This window comes from Accipiter gentilis, chromosome 10 (assembly GCF_929443795.1).
Source record: "Accipiter gentilis chromosome 10, bAccGen1.1, whole genome shotgun sequence".
NCBI classification, from domain to species: Eukaryota; Metazoa; Chordata; class Aves; order Accipitriformes; family Accipitridae; genus Astur; species Astur gentilis.
In genome coordinates this window covers 5,127,969-5,146,286 of record NC_064889.1, presented here as the reverse complement: position 1 = coordinate 5,146,286, position 18,318 = coordinate 5,127,969, and the positions used below count along the sequence as shown (strand labels likewise).

General features: G+C 40.3%; 2 protein-coding genes across 7 annotated transcripts in view; one reads left to right on the top strand and one right to left on the bottom strand.

Moving 5' to 3' along the window:
• TMEM266 (transmembrane protein 266) overlaps window positions 1–7,336 on the top strand; it is a 90,956-nt gene extending 83,620 nt beyond the window's left edge. For all 4 annotated transcript variants that reach the window (XM_049811473.1, XM_049811474.1, XM_049811475.1 and 1 more), the window contains 2 exons: window positions 687–737; window positions 6,229–7,336. In XM_049811473.1, coding sequence (XP_049667430.1) covers window positions 687–737; window positions 6,229–6,821 — 644 coding nt within the window. In that variant the 3' untranslated portion in view covers window positions 6,822–7,336. The remainder of the gene's footprint in view (window positions 1–686; window positions 738–6,228) is intronic.
• A 124-nt stretch (window positions 7,337–7,460) lies between these two features.
• The window catches only part of ETFA (electron transfer flavoprotein subunit alpha), a 44,346-nt gene continuing 33,488 nt past the window's right edge, over window positions 7,461–18,318 (bottom strand). For all 3 annotated transcript variants that reach the window (XM_049811478.1, XM_049811477.1, XM_049811479.1), the window contains exons 10-12: window positions 12,151–12,216; window positions 8,475–8,555; window positions 7,461–7,570 (exon numbers count right to left, since the gene is read on the bottom strand). In XM_049811478.1, coding sequence (XP_049667435.1) covers window positions 7,532–7,570; window positions 8,475–8,555; window positions 12,151–12,216 — 186 coding nt within the window. In that variant the 3' untranslated portion in view covers window positions 7,461–7,531. The remainder of the gene's footprint in view (window positions 7,571–8,474; window positions 8,556–12,150; window positions 12,217–18,318) is intronic.

Sequence of the window (18,318 nt, the reverse complement as noted above, 5' to 3'; positions counted from 1 at the left end):
TACATGGAGAACTCCTTGGCAGAATAAGGGGATGGCTGCAGCCCGGTAGGGAGCAGGGCGCGTGGGCTTTCCCAGGAGTGCTGGGTCTCTCCAGGGAGACACCAACGTTAACGGGAGGGAGAAGGCAGCTCAGGTCACAAGCGGTACGCAGCGCCTCCCTTTCTGAAGAGTAACCGTGTGGAAAGAGATAACTCGGTGGTGTAACCGCACAGCAGAAGTAGGTCTGTCTGTCGGTGCCCTCGGTTCAGCCTGTCGGGATAAACACAAGCTTTATCCTTGTGCCGTATGCGGGAGGGGAGGGCCCTGCTGACCAGAAAAAGGCCAGCGTTCTCCTTCCTGCTTGTAAGGACAAGTGTATGGACCTAGGGAACGGGTCGGCCCTGCGTCAGTCTCTGGAAGTACCACGGAGCACGTTTTCTCTGGAACCCGGAATGCCTCATTCCCAGGCTGGTGCTATAAAGAACTGCAACAAATGATAATCCCTATTTTGACTGTGGCCGTGGGGTGGATGGGGCAGGCAGGGGGCGTGTAGTGTGTCGCCAAATCACACCTGCTCCTCTGGCCTACAAATACACAAAAGGTGGTGCTCTGGGCATACGGGGCAGAGGAGAGCCTTTCACGAGGTGGAATTTCAGCTGTTTAATCAAATAAATGGTCTTCTAACGGCTGCCATTTTGTTCTTGCAGAGGATGACATGAATAATTACATCAGACGATACTACAATGAGCCTAGCAGTGGTAAGTTTTGCTTGAAAATGTAAATGTGAGCTGGATTTTTGCATTGCACTGTGTGCTATGAAGCAGGTGAGACTGAACAATGACGTAGAGCCGTCCTGGAAATGAAACCCACCATGGCATCTCTTGGTTTGCTCCATGGAAGCGTGTACCAAAACAGTAATTCCCTAAAGGTTGGAGGGCCCCAGGTTTGCTCCTGCTGAAGGCACTGGTAATAGTTCGGAGATCTGGGAGAGGTTAATTCCCCCTAGGTAGCTAGGCTGTCCAGTCTGCAGAGCGGTTCAAATGGACCCGGGAATGAGCGGCATGGACAAAACTGAAAAGAAGTGAGGCGTTGGCTTAGCCCAGCACCATGCCGGGAACCTTTCGGAAAGGTTGAAGGGCCTGGTAAGAAACCTCGGCGGCAGGCACAGTCTGTGACCTGAGGTCAGGCTTCAAATGGATGTCCCCTGGCAAGCGTCGCGCCGGCACGGAGGGCTCTCGCCCCGCTCCGCGGGTCAGCTGGAGCCCGGGGCCGAGGGGCCTCGCGGGGCTGGGGGCAGCTGGGCACAGGCTGCCTGGCACAGAGCTGCCGCCGCTGGGAGCAGGGGGAACCGGCTCGCTCTGCAGTGTCGCCTCACGGCAAGCAAGGCTGGGCTGCCTTATGTGTATGACATTCCATGTATAGGGGGGTGTATATGTGTGTGTGTGTGTATATATATATATATATAAAAAAAAGTGTGTGTAGGTATAAGGTATTTATTATGTATGTATATCCCCATATATACATCCCATATGTACATGGGGATATTTATAAAAAGATGGGTTGTCTGCATATACACAAGATACATATATAGGTGTGTACACATGTAAGTATAGTGTATTATATGCATTTATCCCATATATACATCCCTATATATATAGTATGTATACACATGGTGAAATATAGACATATATAAAAAGATAGGTATATCTCTATAAGAATGTGTGTATATATGTGTATATGTATATACATACATCTGTGTGTGTATATATGTGTGCATATAAATTTATAATGTATTATATATGTATATCCCATATATATACACACACAAACATATATAAAAATACATAAGTAAAAATATATACGTTTGTGTGTACGTGTATAATGTATCGTATGTATCTCCAAACGTATAAATCCCCATATATATATGAGAAGACTTATATACATATAAAGGTATGTGTGTGACTGTATATACATATACAAAGATGTATGCATATGTCTTTACATACATATAAAGATGTGTGTGAGAGGCTGTGTATATGTATAGATAGATATTTTATCTAGATACATATATTAAATATATATCAAGATATGTAAAGGGGTGGGGGTGTGAGAGGAGGAGAGATGGTCTCAATATATGTGTGTATATTATAGATATAAAAGATATATCTATGTATAATGTATTTTATATCCCCTTATATACATAAACACACAGAGATACATACATACATAGATACATACGTAACATAAGAATAAATGAAATTGTGTGTAAGTGTATGGTTGTAAATATATACGTGTATAATGTATTATATATGTATATCCCTGTAGATACATCCCTACATTGATATACATGGGGACATATATATGTGCTTATTAAAGATCTCTTGGTTTTTTCATATATATAAAAAAAGACATATGTGTGTGTGTGTATATACATACAAGTTTTGTATGTATTCTGTATTAAACAAAATATGAATGTATGTGTGTATATAGGTATAATGCCTGAGGTATACCCCTATAGATACCCCCATATGTATACATCAATATATATATTTATATAGTAAGATGTGTATGTGCATATGAAAATATGTCTACATGTTTCTATATATGTAAAGATCTATAAAGGTGCATGTGATTGCACATATATGTATATATGTTATATGTATTATGAAATATAAATGTGTGTGTAGATATGTATTATGTATCTATATCCATATACTTATACATGTATATAATTACATATAAAGATATATGTCTGTATGTGTGTATACATATATGTAAGCCTATATAAGTATACATAAGGGAGGGTGTATGTGTGTATAACTGCATATACATAGATATATCATATATAATAAATATGTATTAAAAGGGGTGTATGTATGACAATATACTTGCAGATTTTATATGTATGCTATAGTTAAGTATAAAGTAGGTATCTGTGTGTGTATATACATATATAGGTATAATGTATTGCAGATGTCTACCCCATATATGTACGTGGGGATATACAACTACATATTTATATACAGAGATATATGTGTGAGAGAAACTGTGTATATACATATTTTATATTTCTTATGTAATATATGTAGAAAGTGTGTCAGTTGACTGTATATACATATATTTTTAATAGGTATAATATGTATTACATATGGATATATCTGTTTCTGTATCATGTATAGATATAATGTATTATGTATCTATATCCCTATATATAAATTCCCCATATATACAGAGAGAAAAAAGATTAAAAAGAGGGAGGGGGGTGAGTGTGTATTTTATTTAAAAATAGGTAATTATATATATTTTTAAAGGGTGTATGAGAGAGACACTGTGTCTGAATATAAATATCTTTTTAATCTCTATTATGTATAAACTGTATTATGTATATATTTTATATATAGACTATATGAGTGTTTGTGTGTATATACATATATAGGTATATGGTATCTTATAGGTATATCCCTATACATCCCCCTATATATAGGTATGTGTATATAAAGCTATTTATATGTGTGTGTAGCTACATAGGTATTTTATATATGTATAAATATATGTAAAGGTACATATGTGTGGGTGGGTATGTGAGAGCCTGTGTATATACATATATAGTTTATATGTTACGTATTAGAAAATACATGAGTGTGTATATATATATACCCACATGTATGTATTATATATATTATATATAAAATGTGTGTACCTATATAGGTATAATATGTTATAAATGGGGATACTTACATATACACACACATTTTCTCTATAAATATGGATAAATGTGTATATAAAGATATTTATGTGTGTATATAAAATCTGTGTGTATGCATGTGAAAAACTATCTATACACACATAAATTATTATCTATAAAAAATGTATGCACAGACACATATAGGTATACAGTATTATTTTTATTTGTGTATATCACTCTCTATATATCCCCATTATATATATGACTATACATAGAGATGTATGAATCTATACTTAGGTGTATGTATGTTTAAAGATAGGTGAAAAGGAGGGGGAGGTGTGAGTGACCGAGTCTCTGTATATACGTATGATTTTATGTATATGTGTGTTCACATATAGGTATAAATGTATTTTTCTCATATATATCCCTATATATACATTGGTCATTTATATACATACAGTGAGATAGATATACATATGTATATATAAAGGTAAGCATTATATATCCATTATGTACTATACACACACATATATACCCCCCATATCTATATGGATAAATCTATACATAAAAGTATGTGTATATGAAATAGAGGTGTGTGAGAGAGTGTGTATATACCTATGTGTTACATATAATATGAATGTGTGTATGCACATTTACATACAGGTATGTGGTATTCTTTATAGGTGTACATCCCTGTAATATACATGGAGATACATAAAAAGGTCTATCTGTGTGTGTTTATGTATACGTATAATTTTATAATACATATAATATAGATGTGTGTGTGCCTAAGTATAGGTATGATGTATTATATATGTATATCCCTGTGTGCACCTGCCCCATGTATGTACAGACACAGTGAGAAATACATATATATATATAAAGGTAAGTATATGTGTGTGATAGAGCGCATGTGTGTGTATGCTATTTAAAGACAGATAATTATATGTATTTGAAGGGTGAACTATGTGTTATATAGTATCTGTAACAAATGTCTGTGTGTACATACTTCAGTATAGCGTATTATATGCAGGGTTCCTACCCCCCATCTCTATGGATAGTTCTATATATAAATATACATATATAAAATGAGACACTGTATATAGATACACATGTATATATTGTCTAGAATATATATATGTGCACACACATATATGGTATTATAGATGTGTATTCCTCTATATACATCCCCATAATATACATGGAGATACAGAAAAAGGTGTTACCTGTGTGTATATATAATTTTACGTGTATAATGTGTAGTACATATAATATGGATATGTATGTGTTCACATATAGGTATAATGTATTATACATGTGTAATACCTATATATACATTCCCCAAATACATACACACAGTGAAAAAAAGATGTGTTTATGTATAAAGGTAAGTATATGTGTGTGTGAGAGAGACTGAGAGTGTGTGGTCTATTTAAAGATAGATAATTACATGTATTTAAAGGGGGGGAGACTATGTAGTAGATATATCAAATGTCTGTGTGTACATATGTAGGTATAATGTATTATTATATGCATGCAGTTCCTTATATGTATACACAACATGTAGCTATGGGGAATATGTAAAGGATGTTGGTGTATGTGAGTGATTGTGTATATATACCTACATAGTATATATACTTTGTATGTGTATCGCTCTGTATACATTCCCATTACTCATAAAAGCAATATATAACTAAAGAAGGGGTGTTTGGGTGTAAGTATAATGTACTAATTATGTATGTATATTCTTCCCTCTCTATTTATTCCCCATATATGCACACATATATAGATACAGATTTATATAGAAAAGAGGGTGTGTGAAAGTAGTTGTGTGTGTGTGTGTATATATAGGTATAATGTATTATAACTGGAGCTCCACATGTATATATACATTTTCCTGTGTCTATACAGCTAAGGCTGTCTAGAAAGATTATGTGTGAGAGAGTGTGTATATATAGACATTCATATATAGATGTATGCAATACTATTTATATATTAATAGCCCTCTATATACACAGCTACATAAAAGCTGTGTATATCTAGACATAGGGCTATAGAAATAAAGGGTTTGGGGGAATGTATTCATGTACAGATATGTTTTCATAGAGGTACACCACTTTGTATAAGTTATCTCTCCTTCCATACACACATGTACAGAACAATATACATATATTTATACAGAAAGGGGTGTGTTTGTGTGTAAAGTTAGACAGTATGTACTTTTGGCATACCTCTAGACACATTTATGGAATATGTACACATCTATAAGTATACAGTATTACTGATATATGTATGCCTGTTTTGTATCTGTGGTGATATATCTCCTTCTCCAACAAGAGGTGCATATCTCTACCTGTGTATATAAAAAGCAGCTGTATAAACATAGCTACTTTAAATAGGTAGGAACTAGATCTATACAAAGCTCGAGGGGGCAGAGGCGCAGTGGGTTTGGAAAGGTGACTTCCTTTGGTACCTTTGGTTCCTTCCTGGCACTTTGACCAGCCCAGCTGTGGTGCGCTGGCTGGGCCCCCTTCACCTGCCTCTCTCTGCTCTCTTCCCCACAGACAGCGGTGTCCCTGAGGCAGCCATCTGCGTCGTCACCACCGCCGCCATCGACGTCCATCACCCCAACATCTCCTCCGACCTCTTCACCGTGGAGGTGCCCATGCGCCTGGGCAGCACCGGGACATCTGCCAGCATCACCTCAGGCAGCGCCTCGCGGTCAACCGTCAGCTCCGGCACCCAGGCCTGCAGTGAGAGCAGCCAGACGCTGGGCTCCTCCCCGGACTGCAGCACGGCCTGCGAGGACGCGGCGGAGGCTGGCGCCGGCCTGCGGGCCGACCTGGCGCCCACCCGGCAGCGGGTGGCCCACGCCATGGTGCAGGAGCTGCTGTCTTCCCTGTCGGAAGAGGCCTGCCTGGCACAGAAGGGGCTGGATCCTGTCAACCTGAAGCTGCCCAGCCCGGCAGGCTCGGTGGGGGCCAGTCCTGGCCTGGGCCACCGGCTTGGCATCTACAACCACAGGAACCAGGAGAGCCTCGATGTCTTCCAGCTCAAGCCACTCCTCGACTGCCCCCAGGGAGCCCCGACAATCGATGAGAAGTATGGGGCACTAGGGCCCCCAGAACCACAGCTGGGCAGGGTTCCTGAGGCATAGCAACAGCTTGGGGAAACAGGGACAGCTGTGGGGACGTGCTCACTGCACTGGGTCATGAGGCTGCCACAGGCACAGTGGCAGTGCTGGAGACGACCCCTGCCATCTCCTGCGCTAGCCACCAGCCTGGGACTGAGCCAGCATCGACTCTGCCTGCCAGTGCCTGTGGCACATGGCAGACCTGCCCTGCCACCAGCTCTGGGCCAGCTGGGACCTACAGTGTCCTCTGGGGCACAGTGGACCTTCCAGCAGTCTTAGGCCAGCATGGACCCGCAGCACCTGGGGGGGACAGACAGATGATGGACCTGTCCTGCTGCCAGCCCAGGGCCAGCCTGACAGGTGCCTGGAAGCACCATGGACCTTCCAACCAGTCCAGGTCCAGCACAGACTCACAGTGCCTGGGGGCAGGACAGAGCTGCTGGACAGCTTGGCCCAAGCCTGGCCCCCCAGCCCAACCCTACCCAGGGTCTGAGCACAGCTGGGAGGGGAACATGGATGGGAATAAACACTGACAACCAAACACATACTGCCTCCTGCCTTGTATCCCCTCTTTCATTCCCTTCCCTCCCTCCATCCCACCACCGCTCTTCTCTGCCATCCCATTGCCCACCAAAAAAAACCCAACACCACAGTGACCCCACCTCTTTCCAGGCCCATCCTTTATTTGCCCTTATTCTACACCCCAGGTGCAGTGCAGGGTCCATCACCATCACTCACTTCTTCTTCAGGAGCTCTGTCATCTCCGGCACCGCCTGCAAACAAACAAACACCAGTGCCATGGTAGCACATGCTCTCCCTCTGACGCCCCCCCCCCCCCAACTCTCCAAGTGCAGCACCCAACCCCCACAATTACACTCCCCACCCTCCCACCCCTCATGCCCAGCACACCACTCCAGGGGCTGTGGGTCACCCCAGCTCACAGCACTCCCCACTTCTCTCCTGCTGAATAAAGCCTCTTAATTATTTAAGAGCGCTACATTTCCATTAGGTGGAAATAATGCATTCGTACAAAATTTATTAAGGAAATTGTCTACATGGTGTTTCTTCAGAATGTGACTTTGACTCTGGCTTACAAAAAGGCCCGTGCTTGCCGCTGAGGCAGCGGGCAGTAGTTCAGGAATGGCATTAAGTGCTGGCAGTTTCTGCCCACGCTTCTCCACAGAGCCACTACAGGCTCCCGCCAGTGACACATGTGGATGCGCGCGCAGGCAGCCTCACACATGTGAGCCATAGGCACTTACTTGGACATGGGCTAGCTCACAGTTCAGTTTTCCCAGAGAGAACTGCAAGTTCCTCATGGGCATCAGTAAGGCAGCAAGCCCAGGCAAAAATTAAGAACTCCTCCTGCCAACTCTGTACTTTCATACTTGATGAGGCTTAAAAATACATATAAGCACCTACATGCAGTTATTTCTCAAAATGGTTCATATTCAGGAAACTAGAATAGAGGCAGGCAACACACACGATACCTTCTACTGGCAGGGATTGAATTTTGAGCATGGAAGTAATGAAATCATAAAGCAAATTCTTTAACAAAACAACCCAAAGCAAACACCTTCACACAGACATCTTTAACACTTACTAGATCATATTATGTAAGCTAGCATTAAATCTCTCTGAAAGAGTTATCCCATACACCTTCAAGTTTAACCTCACCTGAAATAAGTCTGCCACCAATCCGTAGTCTGCCACTTGGAAAATTGGAGCTTCTGGATCCTTGTTAATAGCAACAATGGTCTGCAAGCAACAGTAAAGCACCATGAGAATATATGTATTGATTAACATTTAGGGCTGGATTACAGTGACAGGCCTTATCCAGGAACCATGGGCTAAATTCTCTCCAAGACCCTAGAAGCAGAAGATACAGATCACAGCATTTAACAAACATTTCTCCTTTCCACCTCAAAAACAAACACCTCCCAACTCCCTTCCCTGCTCATATGGGGGCTGTCCTTCCCTGTTGAAAAGAGTCTAGAAAAAAAAATCATTACAAAAGATTATCTACAGGATCTGAGACATAGCGTTACAGAAATAACTCAGAGGTAGCATTTAAAACAAGTACAGTAAAGCCATGCCTAAAGGCCTCTGTACTTACTATGGGACATATCATTGAGTTTGTCACACAGTAGAAAAATGCACATTATCAAAATCCCAACACAACAGTCCAGAAAACATCTTTCTTGGTTTAAACTCTGCCATATAGGTAAATCACTCTGCAAATGTCTGTGACAGCTTCCAGCAAAATAAGTGTGGGTGTCCACATCAAAATCTACAACAGGATGGGGAGCACTCCATAAAGGATGGGGGGAGGGGGGGGAATAGACAGCAGCTCATAAAATGAGCATTACACCAAGCAGGGGTCTAAACCACAGCACTCTGATACTGCCTTTCCACCTAAATGCTGCCAATGTAAACTCTGATTCAAGGCAACAAGACTCCTCAGGACAGCTCTAATCCAACAGTTACTTGATACACTTACCTGCCATTCCCAGGTAGCCACAGTTTATGTGTCTCTGTTTTACTCCCTCCACTGAATGTACTTGTCCAACAAAATTAATGGCTTAGTAGCATACACCTAGTGGCAGTAACTCAAAGATAAGAGTTTGCAAATCCTGTATTTTTAGGCCCACAGAAATGTTTTTTCTTCACAGGTCATTTGTATCCTGTGACTTGCTATAAAGGAGGACCACATCATATACACAAGAAGGAAGTACCTACAGCAAAGCACTGCTGCTGCCCTCTTGCCAGCTCCTAAGCAAAGACCTGCAAGTAGTCCAGTAATGCTTCCCCTGAAATATTTTTCCCAAAGTTTAATTGCTTTTATTTCAGTTACCCCATTTGCAAATGGAAGCCTCCACTGACAATTTTAATAAAGACTTCAACTATACTCTGAGGCCCTACCATGCTTTGCAGAACCATTCACAGGGGCATGAAGCCACAGGGGCTAATGCTGAGGGCTGGCTGAGGCCAGCAGCTGGTGATACCTTGGCAGCTGCCAGCTCTGGCCTTATCGCAAAAATAATTAACACCAGTTGCTTCCAAAACTGTCTTGAGCTTCAGTTTGGCAGCCTAGTCCTTCCTCTGTCACCATCAGCTGAAGTAACTTCTTAGTAAGATCTGGTTCTCTACCTCATCGCTAAATCAGACTTTCCATCGTAAGAAGCAAAAGCATCACCTTGCTTGCAACAGAACTTTGCAAGTTAAACCTCTTAGAAGGAAGAAATACCGTAACTACCTCATGAGGGAATTAAAAATAAGGAAAGAAAGCAACAACGATTCTCCAGGTGTCCTCAAAAGCTGCGTTTTCTACCTTGCTGTAAAAGGACAAATAAATTATACATTTTGCTTGGTAGAAAGCATCTGACTACTTTGGACAACGTATCCTGAAGTGTACAAGTTCACAATGCCAGATAATTCACAGTGCTGAGGGAAGACAGGGAACACTCCAGAGAGTTCCCAAGGCTGCATAATTCTTTATGTTTGTGAAAATCAGATCTTTGCAGTAACTACAGCACCTATATGCTTTGGCTAAAAGGAAAGGAGAGCACATTTCAAACACAAATAAGTAAAACTGCATTTTACAATACATACATTTGTTTACACTAGAAAAACTACAATATATGGGAGAAATTAAACCATTAAGTATGCATCTCGTATCGACAAATTTAATCTGTCCTTATTTCCTATAAAAGAACATCTCAAAACACCAAACATAACACTGGAAAAGCCAAAAAAGCAGAGGTTTTGCTGTTACAGTACAGGACAATATTGCTGCTCAATATTTTTATATCAAAGGAAACTGTGGCATTTAAAAGTAATAGGTTCCCGGTATTGCTGGTAGTCTTAACTGAGATAAGGCAGGAGATAAATACAAACAGGGTCAGATCAAATTTTAAGCAGCTTTAAATACACAGTTCTCAGTCAATGGCTGATACTAATCCCACCTGCCCATCTTCTTCCTCACCCAAAAGCACAGTTGGAGACTAAACGCCTTGAAACAAAAGACACTCTTAATACTGTGGCCCATCAGCTGCTAGCAGAGGCCAGAGGGAGCCGAGGACGATGGTGGCAGTACCGCATCAGTACTGCTCTTGCAGACTCTCCCACTGCCTGACTGTCCCTGTTGTCTCCCTGTTGCTGCATGCAAGTAGAAGAGACTACGGCAACTCTGTTCCACTAAAACCAGTGAGAATACACTGCCACAGATACTATTATTCACACTTCTCAATAGCAACCTTCATCCCTGCCCATCATTCGTCCTTAATTTCTAATTTTGGTTGACTTTTCTCCACTATGTTGACTAATGCTAACACCACTAGAGTCCTCGATTTTAGAAGACTGAGGCCCCAAGAAGGGTGCTGTATCCCCAATCCAGCTTACATGATCCAACCCCCCAAATATTTAAATAACATATGCAAAAAGAACTAAATTGTAAGAAAGCAGAGATCATCCTACCACACAGGCTGGCTTGTGAGGACAATTGCCAGTCACATAAACTCCCTAGTCTGTCATTGGTTAAACACAAGGATCTGCCTGTAAAGTTTTGCAAACCTCTTCCTCGTTTTTATAAGCTATTCAAAGTGCTGGGTTTGGTTTCTGCCAGAAAGCGTAAGTTCATTTCCCTGGAAATAAAAAAAAAAAATATATGTATTCTTCTTCTAAAATTACTTGCAGGGAAGCAGGACAACCTACAGGTTTTGATGTTTGGCATTTGATAGTGTGATTCAGCAGGTAATTCTGCTCCTCTTTCCAAACACTGCACTGTGGACCACACTGACAATTCCAATTTTGGATTATTTGCTTTGGCAACTAACGAGTTAAACCTTTTAAAGTTTTACTGCCGTTTTATACTAGGTTTCCATTTGAATGGCTAAATGCAGGAATGTCAGAGACATCTTTTACTTTATGGATAGTAAGTTCATAATTCAAATTGCACATTGTTATGCATGAATTAATATGTCATACTCTGAAATAAACGCAAATGAACTATTGTATAGAATTCAGGCATCTGTGTTTTCTGGTTTGGTTTTTTTTGGTTGGTTGGGGTTTTTTTTGTTTTGTGTTTTTTTTTTAATTAGCAAAGTCAATTAGCTGCTCCTACTTACCACTTTGGGTGATAGTGCAATTGTTTTTTTCTACTGTCTTAGATGTTGTGCCACAGTATCATTTTTGGCAAGGCTCAGAGGGCTAGCATGTTTTCAACAAGTAGACAAACCAGCAATTTTAACATTAAAAAAAATTGGAAAACTGGTTAAAGTACTGATGTAAAAGCAGTGAAGTCAACTCATTTCCTCCCTCAAAAATCTTTCCTAGCACATCCATCTTTATATACCTTGCTGTCCTTCATTCCAGCCAAGTGTTGAATTGCTCCAGATATTCCCACAGCAATATAAAGTTCCTAGAAAATAACAAAAATGAGACATTTTTGGTACCCACGGCACAGTTTCAGTAAGCTCTCACAAACCTTACTCAAAATCAATTACATGCAGTAGCTTTTACATTACAGTAATTTTCAATATTAAAGGCAGCTGATGATTGGTTCCCTTCCCCACTTGGGGATGCAATAGAACTGTAAAAGGAGAATCCCAAAGGAGCATCTGGCAAAGACAGATGAGAAGAGGGGGGGGGAAGCTAGCTCTGCATCAAATGTAAGACACTGCTCAGCCAGAGGACAGGGCAATCAGTGTTACCCATGACCCTGGAGATTCCCAACGCACATATTAAGCAAGATAACCTACAAATGGATAATGCAGTTGCCTAAAGAGAAAACCTAAGCTTTTTTGTTTGAAGCCTCTAGGATCCTTTAAATAAGAGAGAATGCACAAAGCTGAAATTCAGATGTTTAAACCTTTAAAAAGTCTCCTATATGGCAGGATAAAACATTTCAGATACTGAAGTGGGCTGGTGCACTATATGCTCATAGTGATAGTTTCTATTATCTACCCCAACCTTCAACATTCATATGCCCTAAAGCTTTTCTTCCCCCATTCACTATCACTTCCTACGTAGGATGAGTAAAGTGCTTCCCAGGTAAGCACCAACATGCAGTAGATCTTTACACTTTGGGGCTCCCAATCTAGCATCTCCAAAGAGACTTATATTCAAAATAGATGAAAATTTATAGGCAAGTAGATATATATTGACAGTTTTAATTCACAGCAGAAAAGTACTTTTTTCTCTCAGGCTGAAAGTCATCCAGGCTATAATCTATCCAAACCCAAGTATATTTTCAGCTCCATGGCAGTCTTCCCACCACCGCAAGTCCAAGCAGCAGTCAAACCTGTACTGTTTAGCTACCTAATTTTACAGAAGAAATAACAAAGAAAGCACTTTTCACCAACTCATTCGATAAGAGGAAACTGTAACACACAAGACTAGTTAGGGGATCATCTGACAAAACCAATTAAAAGGTGGTATTCATACATGCTTAGAAAGACACAACCTCAAATACTAACAGAATTTCTCTTTTAAAAATACCAACGTTAGTCCATACTTAAGAACATACAAATCTAACTCAAGAAATTATTTTGGGGGCCAGGGAGGGTAAGAGGGTCAAAAAAATCTTTTCCCTGTGCAACTGAAGATATGCATTACAGTTAAGTGGCCTTTAACATGACAGAACAAAGCACAGCTGTGGAGCAGGCACAGACCTACAAAAGAGGCTGGCAAATGAAGGTATTCAAAGACAGAGGCCACACAGACTGCTTTTTCCATACAGGTCTCAGTCATTATATCAATTAAAGAAAATAAGATGATTGCTTTCTGATATTTCTACAGCTACAGATTTCACCTATTACATGGGGTTTTAAATAGGAATAGATAAATAGAATTTATGAAGCTTTTCTACACAAGCGAACTCCTGTAAAAATTGAAGGGGAGGGAAAACAGAGCAGGAACAAAGTATTTCCTATTAAAAAGGCTTGCTTTGAAAGTGAAACACAGAATGTAGTCTATGCATTCCCACAAAAACACACAGCTGTTGAAGACACTCAGAAATTTCTTTGCCTCAAACAGCTTTTTACTGAGTAGATTACCATTGGAGGTCAATCCATTTTAACCACAGCTGCAATGTAATACAGTATGTCCATATAAGAACTCATGGTAAAAATGCAATATTTTAATTATACCAAATAAAAGAACAGATGTTAAAGGAGAAATTATTCTAACATCATATAGTCTTTAATACAATCTCTTTTTACAAACGCATTACTGTAATTTGATTTTTTTTTTTTAGAGCAATTCATTAAGTGCCAGTCATCTAGACTACCAGATACTCTTATCAGTCTGTTTAACATTGTGAAGTTCAGTCTTTGGAAAGAATCCAGCTAGCCAGGAGCCAGATGCCTATGTATATATTCTATTAAAATATCTAGGAGACAAGGATGTTTCATTAAAAGGACATTTGCAAATCACCAGGCTTGTCTAAAAAGCCTTTATTATGCATCTAAGCCATGCCCTTCTAGGTTATGTGCTTTTGGCTCTCTGACTACGATAACTGGTCCATTCAGCACGCTGTAACACTTACAGTAGATCACCTCAGCAATGTTTCCATACAAAGAACACACAGGACAGCATGTTTCTTATTAATAGTTCCATACAGTAAAATAGATTTGACTGCTTATATCTTAGTTGAAATCTATTCTACAATTTAGTAGGAGGGACACAAAGGACCCACAAGGTCTGAATGATAAAGATTCAGGACTGTTCAGTGCTCTCCAAGGGAAGGATTCAATTGGTCATCCACAGAGATCATAAAAGGCTCAGAAATTCAGATCTCTAAGTTATTTTCAGCATAATACCCTTGTTTTGGTATTTTCCCTAAAATCATTAACTTCTGTCATGCCTTTTGCCGAGTCCTATCATTTCTACTGTGTTAGCGTTCAAAGTCCAAAGTCAGGACTGTAACCCCAAGCACTACAAAGTAAGTGAGGGAGGAAAACAGAAAGCAGCTCGGTACCACAGAGCAGCATTGCTTCCAATTGTGTTATGCGACACGCCTGCCATCGCAACAGAGAGCACATTAAGGTCTGGAAGGAGATCTAAGTTCTGCAGAGCTCATCTAAGCAGGAGACCCATGCCAATGCACAAAACGGCGTAAATCAGAGTCTGGATCGCACCTCTCAGGTGCCAACAAAGATGGCTTTATGCCAGCTTCAAGTTCCTGCTTTTTGGATCCCTGGAAGCTGCTCTAATTACTGCTGTCAGGTAGCTGATCCACAGCCTACAATTACAGGCACTTACGTCAAAGTCCAGGACATGGAGTGGCATTTATCAACTCCCTGGTGCTTGTGCACAGGCAGGTTTTCACTGAAGGGCTGCTGCCAGCGCTGTGCCACAAGAGAACGGCATAACAAAACAGCACACAGGTTCTGTACCAAGGGGCTCACTGCACTGCCCGATAGAAATGAAGTCCCAAAAGCAATTAAAGTTAAGGAAAGCGAAAATTTTGGTGGAATAAGGGCATGGCATCAGATTAGACAATTGTCTTGCCTCACAGCAACTTAATTTCACACAGGAAATAATTACCGAACGTATGTCACAGCCTTGCCACAAATCTTTCTTTTTTATGAAGTGAATAGCAGACGTCAGAACAGGAGAAGGGACACCAGAGAAGAGAGCTAATGGTCAGAAAAAGCACAACCGAGGAAACACACGGCACAGGAAGTTGAATGGACCAAATAGCCTACAAGCATACGAAGAAGAGGGCAAGGAGGCACAATCAGGAAGTACTTAAATTAAATATGTGCTATTGCACAAAGGGCCTGGTATGTCAGTAATGGGAACATGTGAAGGTGGGAGCATCAGCACATAACATACCCATTAGGCTTCTCACAAGGGGTACAGCAGCAGCCAAAGCTGATTTGGCCAGCAAACTGGCACAAAGGTCATGAGTGTTTTAATTTGTGCTGCCACACAATATCCCACAAGACTCCAGTGGGAGCCAGGACCCTGACAGAAACCTCAAAGTTTATAAGCACAGATCTGCATCACAACAACCCTAAAAAGAAACAAAACTTCAAGTCCCAAATTTGTAAGGCAAGATTCCAAGTCATGAATCCAACTTCTCATTTGCTATTTAAAGTATTAATCTAGCCTTGTATTGTTTTTTTCGACAAACTTGACCATGGTATGTCTTATAGAGAGAGTCATTGTATGCTGATCATTAAAATGAAAAAATCCCCCTCAGCCATCCCCTAAACTCCTATTTCTGCTTTAAATGTACCCAACTTGCGTATTAGTGTCTACAGCAAGTCCATGAGTCTTCACATGCACAAATTTGCACAACTGGCTCCAGAATCCACATATATCCAGTTACATGCTGTTTGCATAAACGTCACAAGAGTGCTATATGTGGATGATTATAATTACCAATATACCAATGCAGTTATTTGCCTGTGCATACTGACTCTTCCAATTATTTATAGACTAATTTGTGGTATATAATCTTACTTCATTTTCTCTTATAAGAATACTTTAAAATGCCTTAGGCTGCCTTGGGGCAATTAAGATACATTTGCTTAAGAGAACCACAAGAAGAGTTTTTAGTTGCAACTTACAGTGACTTTTTGAATGCTGCTGTAAGAGACTACTGTGCATCCACAGGTGCAACACAAGATGAGGTAGTTACTTTGCAAGCATGCCATCAGCTTCTATTGATTTTTATGCCAATTTTTGAATTACACTGAAAACCTTCAGTGTACATCAATTTATCATCCTACCAGTGGCATGCTTTTAAACAGGCTAGTTTAATAAACCCCTTTGGCACGTCTACTCTTTTTAAAGGCAGCTCAGATATCTTATTTTATTTGCAAGAGTGAAAGGACAGTGAAATTAGAAAGAAATCTTTGCAATGAAAATCACTTCATACAAGAGATTCCTTCCAATTACAAGCTATTAACCTAATAAAGTATTTTCTGGCTTGACACTAGTTCATATATATTACACTGTATATCAAACAATTACCCAGTATGTACTACTTTGATGCAGCTGACTATGTTCCATTCAAGAAGCACACATTACTAAACTATATCCCAACTACGGCTTCTTTTTCACTTTAAGAACCTTTGATCAGCCAAGCTATGTAATTACTCTTAAGCATGGTTAGGGTGTCTGCTGGAGTGCAGGGCCATACAGCAATTTTTTTTTCTCTCTCTAGGGAAAAGCACATCAATTGCTTTCAGCTAAATGCACTCACATATGAATATTTTAGTACAATTTAATGTTCCTGCACCAACCCCAGAGGAGCAGAGCATCAATTTGTGAACATAGTTTTCTTGGAGTTAAAAGCTACACTGGATAATGCAGGATGAAAGGGGTTGTCAATCTTTAGCTTTTTAGCAAGTCAGAGAAAGGTAGTCTGTAAATTCAGTCCCAGCTGCCTATAAACAGCTCTCTAAAGTTTGCCACTATAAAGCTACTTTTCAACAATAGTGAATTATCAGAGGAGATATTCCAAAAACAATTTCCCCAGCACGGTCAGTTTTCCCAATGCTGTTCCCATCTGCTAGCTACCTGCCTCAACGATCTATACAATGAAAAGTGCACCTGCCGGTCTGTTAATAAAAGCCGCAAATGTAATGTACAAATAACACATTCCTACAAAGCAGCTAGTTGAAGGTAGGGGAAATTCAGTAACGTACCACGTGTTTGAATAGAGAAACTTTAGTATCTCAATATTCTCCTCCTTGTATGTGTAACAAATTAGGAAGCAATGAGCTTATCATTGATAAGCAAGGAGTAGAACATTTTTTTTCAGCACAATCAAGATGACAGGAGTGACACTTCTCACCAAGCTAAGGGAATTAAGTAGTTCATTCTGTTGTTAGTAATTTTAGGTAAGAGCCAAAGAACAAAAAGGAACAATAATATTGGGATAAAATATACCTTGTTTCACTTTCGCTACACTTCCCCACAAGGGAGTGAAGGGAAACAAAACTTAACAGATAGATTAACCTGAGCAAGCAAATGATCCTTAAGAAAGCGATGGGAAGTAACATTGAAGAAGAGTTAGTATCCACTTACTATGCAATGAAACCATGAGTCACTCATGCATTTTAGAGAAAACAAAACCCAGGCTAGGGGAAGTATTTGATTCCTTTGCCACTGAATACAAAGTAGTACGAAATACAGGAATAATGTAAATAATGTGATACTTTCTCCCTTCCTGCTACTCCCAAAGCAAGCAGATGACTACTAAGTGCTAAAAAGCCACTCACTGCAGTGGAAGGGAGTGCCTAGTAAAGTACTGGGGCATATACAAGCTCAGAAAGTGTCCCATCCTCTTGTAAACGAGGGGGAGCAACAGGAATTCCACTGCTCTGTAGAGGACCATTCTGCACCTTCATGTATCTGTCTGCCAGGAAATGCTGCCTTGCCATCCAGCTTTCCTTTTCCTGCTTCTAGTTTCATCCCACTCCTACATTTTCCATGTCATAAAACACCTTAAATTGTTCCTGTTCTTCCACAGCTTTGGTGCCTTTCAACTGAACCAATATCTCAC